The 17,389-nt window shown below is 41.3% G+C and overlaps 1 protein-coding gene across 5 annotated transcripts in view; it reads right to left on the bottom strand.

Moving 5' to 3' along the window:
• The window catches only part of STXBP4 (syntaxin binding protein 4), a 126,196-nt gene that overhangs the window by 18,499 nt on the left and 90,308 nt on the right, over window positions 1-17,389 (bottom strand). For all 5 annotated transcript variants that reach the window (XM_090059264.1, XM_090059259.1, XM_090059263.1 and 2 more), the window contains exon 23: window positions 3,092-3,149. In XM_090059264.1, the coding sequence (XP_089915390.1) occupies window positions 3,092-3,149 (58 nt within the window). The remainder of the gene's footprint in view (window positions 1-3,091; window positions 3,150-17,389) is intronic.

Raw genomic sequence — 17,389 nt, 5'->3', positions numbered from 1 at the left:
AATCACTTCAAGCGCTTTGGACTTGGTTCAAAGATCTTATCATCCTTTTTTTCACTTGTTGCAAATGCTGCACTGGCGTAATTAACTTTTAACTTTCCTTTTCATTTCTCAGGAAAATAATCATTAAGGAGATTCTTTAATTAAGGAAAACCCAAGGGCAAATGACAAGAGATGCCTAATCTTGATGCTTTGTATTTTTTTAATCTCCCTCCAGAGGGTGGAAAAGCTTTGTAGAGCCTTCCATTGTACTTTATACCATACACTCCTGCAACAACTTTTCAATGTCATCTCGCCTCTAGTCTCAGGAGGGTTGTTTGAAAATTAATTTGTTTGCATAATTCTTCTTGTGTTCCACCTAATTGCAGGTGAACTTGGGAGAGGGTGGAGGGGTGTGTGTATAACACCCATGCCCCCTTCATTTACCCCCTGAATTTTCAATCTCTCCTTGCAGTAAGCAATCAAATGGCACCTGCTCTGGAGCTGAGCCTGCTCATTGTTCTGCTCCCCGAGATTCACACAAAGATTTTACTTTAGTTTTTGTATGGTAAGGCAGAAACTATTCTTACCATATTTCTCATACCTAATGTGCACTGTGATTTCAACAGCTGGTCTTTGGTAAAAGAGGTGTGTGCTGCTTGTGAGAAAATATGGTATAGCATAGGCAACTGGTAGGGGGTGCATGTGCCCCCCCGATGGCTGACACTGATACTGTCGGTAGGGCAGGTGCTCCCCCTGACAGGGCCACTGCCGTCGGCAGCTTCTGCGGGTGCCCCCCCAGATTCAGGAGGCACCAGTCACTCATGTGGTATAGAATTCCTCAGTCTACCTTCAGTCATGTAAGATGCTTGAGTACTATCATAACATCCATGTTGCACTCGGATGGACCATTTGTTATTGATTAACATAATAAATGAAGATGCTAAATAGCTGGAATAAACCACATCCCACGCTTCCTTGTCTAACTGTCCAGGAACTACTGTCAGACCCCAGGCAGAGATTTTTCAAACTTCTACTACTTTTGTTAACACCAAAATAGAGACAAGAAGCACTTGGCACTCGATAACAGGCCCGATTTCCATTGCCTTATTCAGTGAGTAAAGATAAGTTAACCTGAAGGCAGTGGTAATTTGACCTGTCAATATTCTCTAATTTCAAGTTACCAATCCTAAAATTAGTATCTTCAGTGTAAGGCGTAATAACTTAGCTTTTTAATCAATGGCAGGGCACCTGGGGGACTCTTGACACTTTATAATTATGATGAAATGTCTCCACCCTTCTCCTCTGTTTCACAGCAACAGAGCAACTTAATTTCAGACATAAGCCCTGGCTACAAAGGCCCTTTTCTCCACAACAAGCACGCTGCTTTGACACACCAGGGATGGTCTGAGAGAGAAGCTGCACTGGTAGCTCTACAGGGCACTGCATTACAAAGGATGCCCATCTGGGACTGGCAACAAAGAGAAAATGACTAGCATATTAGTTCTTTTCCTCATGCACTTTTCTTCATAAAGAGACTGCAGATGGAAACTGATTAGGATTAGTCAGCATCTATGGCAATTATTTCAGTCGGAGGGCCACTTACTGAGTTTTGGCAAGCCATTGAGAGCTGCATGACAGCCAGCCAGGGGCAGATAAAATGTAATTTTCTAAATTTTTTGGGGGCCCTGCAGGCCGGATAGAATGGCCTGGTGGGCGGCATCAGATCCATGGGCTGCATTTTGCCCACCCCTGAGATATCAGGTTCTCACTCCTTTTAAAACTTACCTGGGTAGAAAGGGAAACTGATTCATTTTGTAACAACTTAATTGGTTTCCCTCTACAGCCAGTTCCTGATAAAGCTTTGACACTGAAAGGAACTGGTTAGGGCTTTTACACATGAAACCGACTGCAGAGGGAGCCGAACAGCATCTTATGTATGGTTTTCTACCTGTATGTAGCATTCTGCCCCTGCAGCATGGGTGACAGGTAATAGAGAATAGATAGGATAGAGACAAATATGAAAAGGAAATAAATGCGAGGAAAGAGGACAACAGAAAAACAAAAGCGCTGCTCGACCTGGTACTGGCTGCTGGGGATGACCTAATCAGCGACCTAGTGATCAGTGGGAAGCTGGGTGACAGCGACCATCAGCTGATCACCTTCACCATCCACTGTAAAGCTGGCAAGTCAGTCAGCAACACGGACGTCCTTGATTTCAGGAAAGCCGACTTTGACAAGCTCAGGAGACTTGTCGGTGAAGCCCTAAGGGACCACGACCCCAGGAAGAGGGGGGAATTCAAGAAGAGTGGTTGCTCCTCAAGGGAGTGATCCTCAGTGCACAAGCTAATGCTCTTCCATCTCGGAGGAAAGGCAGCAAGAGGGCACAGCAGCCCCCCTGGCTCTCCAGGGATCTGGCAGACCTCCTGAGGCTAAAAAGAAAGGCCTACAAAGGATGGAGGATATGATTCACCTCCAAGGAGGATTATTCTGCACTGGTCTGATCCTGCAGGGAGCAAACCAGGAAAGCCAAGGCTGCAACTGAACTCCAACTAGCTTTGAGCATCAAGGACAATAAAATGTCCCTTTTCAGATATGTGGGGAGCAGGAGGAAAAGCTAAGGGCAACCTTGGACCCCTGCTGAACCAGATGGGGCAACTGAAAACTGACACCCAAGAAAAAGCCAACCTATTAAATGGGTACTTTGGGTTGGTCTTTCATCAGTCCCATGGGACGCCCATGCCCGCTACGGGACAGGGAGGTCCAGGTGAGGAAGATCCCCTGACCTTCATTAATGCTGACCTCGTGAAGGAACACCTTGAGAAGCTGGATACCTTCAAGTCAGTCGGCCCTGACAACATACACCCTAGGGTACTCAAGGAGCCGGCGAGCATCATAGCCCAGCCCCTGGCACGGATCTTCGAGAGCTCCTGGCACTCTGGTGTACTGCCTGAAGACTGGAAGAAGGCCAATGTGGTGCCTATCTTCAAGAAAGGGAGGAAAGTGGATCCAGCTACAACATCCTAAGGGATAGCCAGCACAGGGAGGGGGCGGGATTGGATCTCCTTCCAGATGTGATAGAAACAATTTATGTGGCTTTGATGCCAACACTCACTTGATAAAGTACTTGATTCCATCGGCTGTGTATGCTTCTTCCCATCCATAAGGTAGGCCTAGAGGGAAAGAAAGGAAGAAAATTACTCTTAAGGATTGAGAGACAGGATGAACCTATGGTTTGGATATAATACTGATTAAAACCCCGTGCTCTTCCACCTGACAATATTACTGTTAGAATCCCACCATATTTTGTAACACATACCAATAATACTTATCTGCAATCAAGGTAAACAGACATACTATGCCTTTGACAAAAACTTAGATGTGTAAATGTAAAATGTACGCTTGCTTCCACACCAAAGACTATTTACAAGCTACTACTGAAATGATTAGCCATGTGACTGCTACTAAAGTCACTGGGAGTCACAGAATTGAATCCCAGAGCACTTAACATAATTAATGGAAAATTTCTGAGAGGATGGCACTAGGTTTAATAACTAACCTACGTCTTCCTTCCCTGTCAGGTAATTATTAGGAGCACAGAATTCTGAGATGCAACCCTGGTTATTCACAGTGGATTTTATTCGGAATATTGCTGTACAAAAAAGACTGCTGCTAATTTTCTGGTCTTGGGTAATGGACACCGAAAAAGATCTGAACTTGACTTTTTGCCTGTGCCATGCTATGCCTCTTCTCTTCTCTTTGAAAATTTATTTTAAAAAGAAAAAAAAATGAAAAGCAATCCATGGCAATGGATTACACAGCATGCATCCTGGATCAGACTCTTTGCAGAGGTTGAAAAAAGCTGGAGAAAGCAGCATTAGTCAATGGGAAAAGATACTCCTGTACTCAGGTAGCAGTACATTTTAACTCTCTGCAAGGTGTATTTGATTTAGAAGCTGTACTGAATTGGTTGCAACACACAGTCTCTGAAAACTTCTCCACGAGGGAGGTCCCCAAGCGAAATGGCATTAGAAACCCTTCCCCAAAAAGTGCCTAGATCCTTCCCTTCCACTACTTCACCTGGATATCTATCTTCACCATTACTCCCTTCCCAAGTGTCTATTATATCAGCTGAGACACTTAGCAAGGCGGGGGGGCTGGCTTACTTCTGTAACATGGGCAGAGCTCCTTGCACCTGCAGAATCATTACTTTCCAGAGCACAGTGAGGGAGCAGGTGCAAACGATTTTGCAATGCTGATTAGGCCCAGAGGTACTGACTTAACAAAATCAAAGAGCATTAAGTTATGCACACTGGGTGAAGAGGCTCAGTGTCCTCTATGCTATTTAATAGAGCTTTAAAAAAAAAAGTTTCAGTGGAATTTTTCCAACTAGCTCAATCTTGTAATGTCTCTTCAACATGGCACCTTCTATGGTGCTTGCTTAACCCATGGTCTTTGTCAATGACATCTACCACAAATGTCCACAAGCTCCTCAAAATATATCACCCAGTACCTTCAGGACAAAAAACCACAGCTATCTCCTTCTATAGGATAAATATAAGGTTGTTGAGGCATAACAGCTCCTGGGATATCCCCTGTGAGGGAGGGTGGAAGACATTTTAAGTGATCAGTGGGTTGCCTTTAATGATGAGTAAAATTAAACTAGCAACCAACAGCTGTGAGAAGAAGCAGAATTTGTTCCCCCTTTTTTCTCCAAAATGTATGAACCAGCTGACAATGTCATTAAGAATAGCTGATTACATGCATAATAGCTTGACAGGAGAGGAAACAGATGAGAACCCAACATGAGGTACAATTTTGAAATTGAAAATAAACCATTTTTTCAGATACATTTTTTGAATTAAAAAAAATAAAAACTCCTAAAAGACCTCGTGCTTCTACAGTCAGAAAAGATGGAGCTGTTCCTCCCAAATGGTAGTTTGTCCATGGATTTCCAGGTGGTTGGGATTTTGCCCTACATATATGTCTGCTTCCTCTGAGCCCTTATCAGCCCTGTTAATGCTTTGCCAATTTGCATGCTCCAACATCAGAGTATAATAAATCTGTGCAATCATTAAAGAGACCTCAATGACTGATCTGCCTTCACACCTTAACAAGTCCTCAGTGATGACTGCTTTATTCAGCAATGACAACCACTCTGGCAGTGGTGAGGGATCTGATTGATTAGATACAAGGGACTGCCTTCATGACAGCGTGTTCAGAATTCGCAGGACCTTGATCAGCCAAGTGTATGAAACAAATTGAACTCTGTTAGCTGGTAATACCTTGCCATCCATCTCGCTGTCTCAGTGTCATTTGCAACTATGATATCTCTGATTACAGCAAAGGAAAGCAAGCACTGGAAGCCCCTGGATTTGGCTTGGATAACTGATGATTTCATCCAACTGCTCCACTTCATTGTTGCAAAGGAAAATAACGTACAACTACAAGTTTCCATGAAGAAGCAATTCCTGACAAGTGAGTGCAAGAACATGAATGTTCATTATTGATGATGGCATGTCACCGGGAAATAAGGCTAGAAACAGATGTTGCATTTGTCCCTGGACAAGCTGTATCTCTATCTGTCCCTGAACAGAAATATTCTAGGTTTGGTGTGTACATACATCACCTTTCTAATCAGGTTTTGGAGAGCAGCTGAACATATGGCAGCTTTTCTGAAATTGATTCAGTGATGCAATCCCAGGATCACTGTTCAGATAAAATGTTAGTATTTCTTGTCCCATGAACTTTTCTAGGATTTGTCTGGGACAACAGGCATGGATGTCTGAACAACTACACTTTGTCCATGGATAAAATGGTTTATCCTGGGATAAATGCAATGTATGTTCCTTAAGAGCTGTTAAGATATCTGCTAGTCCTTCATTTGGCTTCCTGACTTCTACTGCGTCAATTTAAAACTCCTCCACACACAACACATCAAAACACCAATGTCTTTAATTTTATTTCCTATATTTCATATTTGTCTCCTTATTCCCTCCTCCTTCATCCTTTGTTACCACTGTTTGCACTTCTTTTTCACACTACTCCTTAGGCTACCTCCTAAGCCTTGCTCTCTTGATTCTGCTGTCCTTGAGTAGCCCTTTCACTTCCTTCATGACTATTTTTTTGAGGAATCATTCATACACTGATCTGCTGCAACTGACGCCTTGCTTGTAGAAAGGTTTGCTCCTGGAGGGGAAACTTCCAACTGGAGTTAATAGGAGCTGAAGGTGCTCAGTAATAATCAGGTGTGTGATCTGAAATGTGTAAGATGTGGCCTGCCTAATGTTAAACTCATTCACTCGTAGACGTCTTTTGTTTCCTACCAGTTTTGTGAAGGGCTACATTTATTTACAGAACTGGGTTAAGTAATAGATGTAGGTGGTGGGCATCTGCAAACTGCTTCTTTCAAAAGAAAAGAAACCCCCCCCCCAATCTTATTTCAAAAGTAGCTTCTGTGCAAAAGAAAACCCAAATTGTGCTGACTGAACATCACAAATAGGTGATGTTTCCAAACTTAGATACAAACCAGTGTCATAAGAATATTTAAATAAGAGCTACCATAAAACTGCATGCACCTGTTTCTAAAGCAGTATAGTCTTTGGATATAGGACATACCAGACTGGCTTAAACTTAGCCAAAATTCATTGCAAACTGCCAATGTTGTGTAACACTAGTTTATGTACAACTTTGCTAAAATGAACCCCGATGTTGTATCCTGAGTACTTAATTAACTAATACAAGGGAAATACTTGGAAAAGCAACATTTGAAGTACTCTAATACCCTGTTGCAGCTGATTACAGAGAAGCAAGGCAGTCTCCCTGGTGACTGCTTGCCTTCAGTGCAAGAGACCGCAGTGATTACCATGGCTCTAAAATAAGGGGCAGGGATGAGATGATATGAAGGAAAACAGGACTTGAAAGCCTTAGATTTGATTGAATCTATTCAGTACTTCATGAGCTAGGGCTTTTGCTTGGGTATGTGGGGGAAGGACAATGTTTTCTGCACTGATGCCTGGGTCCCTGTAGATTGCAATAAATGGAAAGCCAGACACCAGACTAGATCATCAATCAGTGTGAATACAGACCGCATGCTGCTTATCCTATCCCACGTCTTGTACTGTCCTCTAGAATAGAAAATGCAGAAAGCATGGTCGTGACAGCATGTCGTTCAGGGAAATAAGGCTTTTACATTTTCTGGGAAGGGGCTGAGAGCTTTCATGGACTACCACCCAGTGCAGACTGCCTCTGTGCAATACAGCCAACTCCTGAAATGCACAGATAGTCCCAGCCGTACAACACTGAATTGGCAGTTCTGTGCAGCAGTGCTAATTTTAAAAGAAAATTCTGCCTGATTTATTCAAGTCTTGATTGAATTTCCTCATTTTACTGGGCAGTCATCACAGTCTGTAAATAGTGAAGTGATGCCATTATTTTAGTAAGACATTAATGAAAAAAACAAGTAGTTACTGGTTTCAAAGAGAGATGCAGCTGTGCTCCTGATCAAACTTACCTAGCACCAAAACATGTACGTTCTTACTCAATTTTTGCTCTGGCAAAACTGGCACAGATTTGTCTTCATGGGCTAAAAACTGCTGAGCTACCCCCCCAAATATACTATTATTTCATATTTTCTGATATATTTGGTCAATACGAGAAAAGCAGGCAGAGTCTAGCTGTACTAAAAGCTTAAGCACATTCTTGTGTTTAAGCATGTAAGTGGTTAAGTCAGGTGTAGATTAGAGCTTTGGTACTAATAAATAGAGCTGTCCCTTAGATAAAAAATGATCTTAGGTACCTACAGGAGGTCTGGGCAGTCCTGTGGGATACCAATGTATTCAGTGATATGCTTGCAGGGATAGGTTCATGTTAAGCACACAGCTGTGTAAATGTGGAGTTTTTTTAACATCTCACCCACTTCTGCTACTCCCAAAGACGCCTGACTTAATTCATCTGAGCTGTGGTCTCTCTTGCATAACATTTATTTTCCGTTGTACATTACTTTTTGTTTTCTGACCTTTTCCTCACTAATATGGCTAAATGGACTGATCTGTATTACGATTTGGAATCCTACATCTTTATCTGATCTATCCAGGTTCTTCTATGTCCCTTTGCAACGCACCTTTTTTAACTCTATATTAGGGGTGTGTGCAGCTTTAGCCATGGATTCAATTTGGAGAAGATTCGGCCCGATTTGGAGGTCTAATCACTGTATCCGAATCGAATCAGGCGACTAAAAAAACCCTCTGAATTGATTCAGACCGTCTTGGATTGGTGAGAATATCACTGGGTACAACTGTGGAGCACAAAAATGTTGAGTGCCTTGTCGAGTGAACTTCATATAACAGGGACTTCTTGGGAGCAAAAACAAATGGGTAAGCAAAACCCTCACTTCCTTCCTCCCCAGGTGAAAGTCCAAGAGTCCAGAATCTTTCAGGGCTGTACAGCCTTGCCCTATTGTTTTATATTTAATTACATTAAAAAAATGTTGAGATATTTATAGTCCCTTCTTTATTCACAGATGTTTTGGTCACTACACTATACGCATGCTTAGTAGCTTTAAAAAAGTACATATTGGCATTATAAAACGCTCCATAGCCTGGGCTGATTAACAGTTCCACTTTGAACAGATGCAATGATCCCCTCTCAAAAGTCCTAACAATAGCATGAATCGTGGGCCGTCCATTTAGCAGAGTAGGGCAGGTGATGTGCGTAACCACTCTACAAGAACATTCTGACCTTTTAATTGTTCTCATCAGATTAAATTTGCCCCAGTTTTGTTGAAACTATTCATTTATTTTGCTTACAAACATTTAGCATTGCCTTCAGCTTTTCACAAAGTGAATGACACTTCATTTCTTTATACAGCCCAATTATCATCACTGCTACTGGTATCAGTACCTTCAAGGAAGAACATAGCAACCTAATCTCCTATGTGAAGCATACAGATCCTTTCACAACAACTCACAGCTTTATAATCCATAGTGACACGGGAGCTTGCCTACATTTAGTTTCCCATCATGGTTAATCAAGCTCCTGGCTGTATCATTAAATCACCTAAAATGGAGTATAAGGTCTGTCTAGAATTATGAAGCCAAGCTGTACGTGTATTCATATTCAAAGTGAAAAAAAATTCTCTGAGCCATACAAGGATTAAGGATGCCTATATTCACATCTTCTCTGATTGCCTTAATTTTATGATTATATATTTTTTTAAAAAGAATAATGGTGCGATTTAGTTCAGTATCACCCTAACTTTTTTCTCCATGCTGGTTGATGGTTAAAATAAATGACTGAAAAAAAAGAGGTGATTCCTACAGATAAAATGCCGAAATAAATTCAACAGCATATTATTGGGATAACAGATTTGTTGCAGTGTACTGAACAGTTATTTCCTTCTTTGTCTTCTGACAAATGATATCAGGAATAAATGACATCCACTAATCCAGCTCTTACCCCTTCTCACCATGGCCTATTTATGATGAAAGTTTCTCAGAAAATCAAATCCTTTTGAAAAGATCCTCAAAGCCTGGTCATTTCCCCGTAGTACCACCTGGCAATGTGGAGATAGGATGGGGAGTTGAGGATCCCATTTGCTGAGTCTAAACCTCCTGGTCTGGAAGCCAAGAGTTTTAGTAAGTTATGGGGAAAAGTCAGGCACGAGTTAGTGAGATAACTTGTGTTACACAAAATTGGCAGTAGAGCCCCTCTAAGAGGCTGTACACATTAGCATATCTTGAAAAAGTCAGTAGAGAGATACTTAATATGAGGTGTGCCAAAAAGAGCTTGAGCATACCTGAGAAAATGGCCTTTTACTTTTGAGGCTGTGGATGATGCCTACTGTGTGCTCACAAATTGCATGAAAAAAGCAGGTTGAGACAAATGGTGTTCAGAAAGGAATGCATGCTTTAGGTTAGCATCTGCGTGCTGTCCCATTCCACTGTCTCCCCCACACAAATATGCATTTTCACCTGATGAATAACGCTCTAGCTAAAGGGACATTCCATTCTTTCCTGCTGCATATCAAATTCCCTTCTCGGAACTGGATCTTCTCTTGTTGTTGCAGGTTTAGAAAAAGAGAGAGATGGCCTCCGTGTTTTACAAGTAGTGACATTAGAGAAGTCAAACCAACAGAAGCTCATGCTAATTTACAGAGTGGCTGGCATATTGGCTTACTTTCCCCCTCAAAATAATTATGTTCCCAGAAACTGCAATTCAGCCAAAATCTTTTTTTTTTTTGGTCCCTCTTACATTCAGGGAAAGCAGGTGAAACATGTTTGTGTGTTTTCCCAGTTCCTGTTAATTTGACTCCTCTGTGTTAGAAAACAGTCTCCTTTGCATCCAGTGAGCCAACAAAGGAACTATTGTGCACCAAATACCAATATCCAAATGTTACTAAATAATTTTAGGCAACAAGTTAAATTTGTCAGAAAACCTGACTTAGCGATCATCTCTGAAAGCTTTTGAAAATGTCGAATAAGGACATCCCCTTTATTCTATTATTGGCCTGAAACTAATCTTAAAAATAGCAGTTATAGGGCTATTAACAGCAATCATCCTATCAGGTGATTTACTGAGTGGCATTTGACTGATCAGGGATTAAGGTGCACGATGGAACTTTTTATCAGATACCATTATAGCTGCCTTAGGTTCTTCTAACTTGCAAAATGAAGATATCAACATTTTGAACCACCTTTGTCTATGTTAGCATGGCTACAAAAGTTCTTCAGAAGTTAATGGGAGTTGCACCCATCCATCCATCCAAGTTTGGATTTCTCAGTCTCAAAGAAGGTTAAAGATACTCCTCTTGAAATGGTACCTTCCTCTTCCTGTCCCATACAAAAAGGTGAGTATGTGACATTTTAAAAAACATTTCTGAAAAATTAGTGGAAGAGGATATACACTGTTTCCCCCTCCAAACAACAGAACAATGTGTTCTTTTCAAATAAAAGCTTTTCATATTTTCATACTGTAAGATCTGAGCCATCTCCATTGCTCTGGCAAGTTATTAAAATCAGAAGAGAAAGGTCTAGCTGAGACTCATTTTCAGCTAAGCAGGAGGCTAGTGATAAAAGTAAGAAATAAGCATGCTGTATCGAACATGAACAATAAAACACCTTCTCTTGCCTCACCAATGGCAATCAAACATGTACAACCAATTATACACAAATCGCTGAAGTCAACAAACCTTGCAGGTCACACTTAAAAGTAACAATGCTATAAAACTTCCTGGTTATATTTTAAAGGAAAGAGAAATAAAGTACTGTATGGTCTTTGTCACCAAATAGAGCTGTTCTCTTTCTGGACTACATTGCATTCATATATTAAGGTATTACTTGCCAGGTTCAAGGTGAGCCACTTGGATAGTCACTACAGCTATAACTTCAAAGGGCATTTCTTCTCTGATCAAATGGAGCGCTTTAGTGGTCCTGGGCCACTGACTGGAAAAGCACTGCCTTTTGAAATAAAAATGCAGCAAACTGACAGAGCGCTTCAGTGGTCCCATTCACTTGCTTCACGTGGCTCTGCATACCCCCAGCTAATTTGCAAGCTCTCATTTTTGCAAGGGGGTAACCTAACCCTGTGAAGTATTTAGGTTGCATAGTGCATGCAGTGTACACATACGCTGCGTCTCAATTTTGGCTTCTAAAATCTCTTGGGCAGTCACATAGGGAAGCTGATTCAGAGTATGGCAAAATGCAAATTTAAAGCCAACTAGTTCTTTGTTAAGTGTCCTGTGCGGACACTTGTATTCCAGAATAAAGGTGCCTTATTCTGAAGTAGCATAATCCACTTCCAAATGTAATTGAACTAAATCAGAACGAGATACTCTTATTCACAGATTGCAAGTATTCTGGAAGATGAACATACACACAAGCAATTAAACAGTAACAGTTAATCAGCAACAGCTATTCTGGAATACCTCACTATGGAGGAAAAAACCCTAAATCTTTTTCTACCCTTTTAAATTCCCCTGTTCTCTTGCTCTCTTGATTGCTATCTGCATCTTGGAATTCATCTGTCTCCTTTCTTTAGCGGATGAGCTTCTCCTGTCACCATCTATTGTGCTACCCACCCACTTCCATCACTGTCATGTCACATTGCTCATTGAAGCATGTGACTGTTAAATATAAGTTTAATTAGAAAGCGTAGCATTTATTGGTCACAAATCAAAATGACTGTGTCTAAAATTAGAACTGAGCAAACCTGACTGAAATTCTAAAAGTAATAGTATTAAATGATATGTTTTTCTCACTAAGTAATATCTGACTTTCATGCGCTGAGGGTGAAATTAAACTCAGTGCAGAGGAGCCACCTACACTGAAGATACAGACCTCTTCCTACTGGAGTTAATTTAATCTCCAAATGTATCCTAATGGAGATACACCAACAGACATGCTTTTTAGATCACCCTGTTTTAAAAAATACATCAACACCTGTCTAGAGCCCAGGATAAGCTATTCCTAAATCAGAATATATGGAACTGGGTGAAGGAATTAGCTGAGGAAATTTCAGAGCCATTGGCTATCCCTCTTTGAGGACTTCTGGAGGTCAGGTGAAGTCCCAGATGATTAATGCCCATCTTTAAGAAAGGGAAGGAGGAGGATCCAGGGACTTGCAGATTAGTCAGCCTGCCCTCAATACCTGGAAAGATCATGGAGCAGGTTCTCAAGGAATCTACTGTGAAGCACCTAGAGGAGAACAAGGCGATCAGCAACAACCAGCATGGATTCACAAACAGCAAGTTATTCCTGACCAACCTGATTTCCTTCTATGATAAGGCGACAAGCTCTGTGGATGTGGGGGGACATCAGTGGATATGACCTACCTTGACCTGAGCAAGGCTTTTGACACTGTTTCTCATGATTTTCTCATTAACACGCTATGGAAATACAGACAAGATGAAGGTACTGTAAAGTGGGTACATAACTGGTTGCATCATCATGCTTGGTAAGTAATCATTATTGGCTCAATGTCTGGCTGGCAGAGATATCAAGTGGGGCTTCCCAAGGGACTGGGTCGGGTATTGTTTAATATCTTCATTAATTATTTGGATGACGGTTTGAGTGTATGCCTAGCCAACTGGCAAACAACACCAAATTGGGTGGAGTTGCAGACTCTTCAGAGGGTAGGGCTAGGATCCAGAATGACCTAGACTGGAAAAATGGTCCACACTCCACCAGATAATATTCAGCAAGGACAAGTGCAAAGTCCTGCACTTGGGATAGGATAACTGCATGCAGGGATACAGACTGGGGAATGACAGGCAAGGCTGTAGTATTGCAGAGAAGAACGTGGGCATTACAGGAGACCATAAACTGAATATGAGCCAAGAGCGTGTTCTTGTTGGTTCAATGCACTGTTTGTATTAACAGGAGTGCCACTTGCTAATCAAGGGAAGCTCTATTCAACACTAGTGAGGCCTCAGCTGAAGCACTGTGTCCAATTTGGGGCATCACACTTCAAGAAGGATGTGGACAAATTGGAAAAATTCCAGCACAAAACATCAAAAATGATTAGGGGCCTTGGAAACATAACATACTGACGGGCTGAAAGAATGGGAGTTCTTTAGTATGGAAAAATCCAAGATTGACGGGGGGCTTGATAAGTCTTCAAATACCTGACTAGAAATTACATTGATGATGGCTGTAGGGGACAGGACTAGGAGCAATGGCCTCAAACATCAGCAGGAATAATTTCGGTTGGAGGTTAGGAGGAACTTTTTGACTATGAGGGTGGTCAAATACTGGAACAGGCTACTGGAAGAAACTGTAAAGTCTCTATCTTTGGAAGGTTTCAACAGCGGGTTAGACAGACACTTGGCTGAGATGGTCTAGTCAGGAAAGGCTTGGATTTGAGCAGGAGGCTGGACTAGATGACCTTGTGAGGTCCCTTCCAGCCCTACCTTCCTATGATTCCTATGTGATTATCCAAGTGAAAAAGGCCCAAATTCAGTTCTCAGAACAGTTAAGGATGCAAGAAAATAACCTATAAATAACATCCACTTAAAACACGTATGTTTTACATTGCTAGGTAGAAGTCAATCCTATAAAGAAAGCTGGCTTAAGACTTCTGTGGCACTTAAATTGTATCTCGGGTATAACCATTTTCCTTCCGCAAACCCCTCTTAAAAACACACAGATGTCCTATTAGGTTCTCCTTCAATCTTCTTTATGCTCCCTGGTATCTACACTATTATACCCGTGCATCATATCTCACTGACTGGCTAGTTTCTAGCTTCTTAAATCTTATCTACTTAAAAAGGGATGATGAAAGGGACTCTTTTTATTCAAAATAAGCACAGTTTCCTTGCAAAGATCTGACTGCAGCACAGTCATAGCAACCAGGGCCCACATATCTACCCAGCTTCTTGGGTGGCTTTTTGGGTTGTGAGTTCTGTGTTGTCATGACTGTTTCAATGTCTGAGTTAGCCAGTTGAAATCTAGCTTGCATAGGTCTACGTAAGTGGACTGCAGTGTAGTTACAGACAGATATCTACTTTTCCACCTCTACCGGTGGTTGAACCACATTGGCAGGATAAGGTGAAGGGAAGAGTGATTTTGTACACAAGGAGATTCTGGATTCAGGTCCTGTCTCTGGTGCAAACTGCTTGTGTGACTTATCTCTGTGCTTCAACTTCTCATCTATAGCATTATAATAATGTTCCCTTTTCCTACCTTAGGTGTGTCCTGATTATTCAGACTTTAAAAGCACTTTGAGGTAGGGACTTTTCTACTTTATTACACATAGCACTTAGCACAAAAAATCCCTAGAAATACTGCAATATACATGAATATGGGCATGGAGGAAGCAATGACTTAGTCTAAGGAACATGAACTTCTGTCTCCATAGCTATTGAGACCAGGCATGACGTTCATGGGAAGTTGCACAAAGTCAGGTGAATTTTGTCACAGAAAGGATGCATAGAAAAATGGAATAAAGACCTCAGGATTTGGCCCTAAGTTTTTAGAAGTCAGCTTTTTAATAAAGTCTTGCACAAGAAATATTGGAGAGGAAACTAACGAGGCTCATCTGCATATTGGCTCATCTGCATTTTAAGGTATAATAATGTCGTATACTTGTTTTTCATTCTTAAAATGTTTTGATTAAAAAGTCAGCACAGACGGTACCTGCTCAACAGCTTACTCATCATTTATCATTAAAGGTAGGTGAATGGAGAAAGAATAAATCAGCTTTCTAGAGATGACAATACAGAGGTTTGAAATCTAGGTCACATTAAAGAACATTTAAACACTGAATTTTTTTCCTTACTGTAAAACAACAGGAACAGTGAATACACTACTTATCAATTACTGTACAATTAGATAAGTTTACATTTGGCAATCATTGATCCTCCTGGATCACGGTGTATGCATGATGGCCACCCAGACCTTTGATGCATATGCCTGGGCAGGAAGTTTTTGGAGGAGTGGAGGCTGGCCACTGAGACAGAATCCAAAGACCATACTAAGTCCAGATGTTTGGTGCTTCCATGGCTGTAGTCATCTAAGTGTCTGGGAATCAAACCCAGGTCTCCTGTGTGGTAGACAAAGATTCTAGCACTGAAGCACCCTACTGCAATTAAATACATAATTAACTTTATGGGGAGAACATCCAGGCATCCCGAGGGAAAGACAAGCTCTAATGGTCCCAAACTGCTGGAAGACCATTTTAGATTGGACATAAGGAAAAACTTCTTTACTGTCTGAGTCTCCAGATTCTGGAATAGACTCGCCCAGAAGTGGTGCAAGCACCTACTTTGGATACTTTTTAAGAAATGCTTGGATGCCTTTCTTGCTGGGGTCATCTGACCCCAGCTGACTTCCTGCGTCTTGGACCTGATGATCTCACGAGGTCCCTTCCAGCCCTAATGTCTATGAAATCTATGAAATATAAAAAGATTTTGTGTATACCTATCTTGGGCTTTTTATCTGGCTTCCCTATTTGTGTGCACATAGGAGTTTTTATATTTGGAACCTCAGACGTCGAATCAAATATGTGAACCCCGATTCCTCCATGCTGTGGAAACACCTACAGCAAAGAGACGATACTAATCCATGACTAAAGTTCTTGAGATGTACTGTCCACATGGATGCCCTCCAGGTGGGTCTGCCTGCACCACAGCACGCAAGCTGGGAAACTTTGTATCTGCAGTAATTGCCACTAGATTACATTGACATGCAAGGTTTCCTGGTCCCCATTTCGAAGACACCTGCATGATCTACATTTATAAGAGCAATCAATTACAATCTCCCTCGACATCAAGCAACACCACACTCCTTCCAATTTTTTGCTTTAAAAATCAATCCACAGCCTGGCCAAACAAACATGTTTTACGCTGTGCTTTGAAACTTGCCAGACAGATATAAAAACCAACCCCCCCAACAAAACAAACAGCTCCCTCCCTTCACTCCCCAAGATCAAATGCAAGCAAAACCAAAAGAAAACCACTCTGTGAATTTGTTTGGCACCTCCCACTCGTTTATACATCACTAGACCCCATATTTATGGTTGGAAGAAACTGGGCAGAACTGTCCACAGCTTCCCGAGACCTCCTGATTCTAGGGATAGATCATGGCATCCTCTGTCTTTAAATCCAGGTGGCATCATAGAAAATTAAAAAGAAAGGCTTCTTGGCACACACAGGAGCTTTTTCAACAAAGAAGATGCTGTATGTCCAATCTGCTATTTAAGCATGTAGACAATAAGTATGTGATGATTATTAACCTAACTCAGACCAAGCATATTCTTCCATCCCAGGACAGCATTTGTGATCCAAGGAATAATGAAAAATAATGTAGAAAAACAACGTGCAATAAAACTTTTGGACAAACTTGAACAGAACCTATGCTGCCTGCCCCTATTTTCAGGCTTGCAGTCCCTCATTAGTCATCCTTCTTCAGAATGAAGACTTTAAGAGGATGAGACAGTGTAAGGTGCTGCATGACACTGCCTTAGAGTCATCCACTGACATCTTTTTGTCAATGAAAATACACTGCAGAAATGTAAAGTAGACAGGACTGATAAAATAGGAACAAGCTAGTTTAAATAAACAATCTCTAAGCCACTAAGAAACCTGCCTATTTGTTCCTGAGAGTGCAGAATATGACTAAGTACATTGTAATCAGTTTGGCTGCTATCATAATTGTTGAAAGGTCGGATCAGAGTTTCTTATTAATACAACTTCCATCTACTCAGACAAATCTCTCTCAAGCTGATTACAATGGAGTATTTGTAAAGGAGGCACTGCACTCAGACTCGGGAGATCTCTCTTCAGTATCCAGGTTTTTTTAGACTTACTTTGGGACTTTTCATTAAGTCACTGCACTTCTTTATGGCTAAGTTACCTCATTTATAAAACAGGATAAACTGTTGTTATGATACATTTGAGGCACTCAGATACTATGATATT

This window comes from Crocodylus siamensis, chromosome 8 (assembly GCF_052110815.1).
Source record: "Crocodylus siamensis isolate JL-2025a chromosome 8, ASM5211081v1, whole genome shotgun sequence".
In the NCBI taxonomy this organism is placed as follows: domain Eukaryota; kingdom Metazoa; phylum Chordata; order Crocodylia; family Crocodylidae; genus Crocodylus; species Crocodylus siamensis.
Note: the sequence above shows the minus strand (reverse complement) of the source record. Positions and strands in the feature narration are given on the sequence as shown.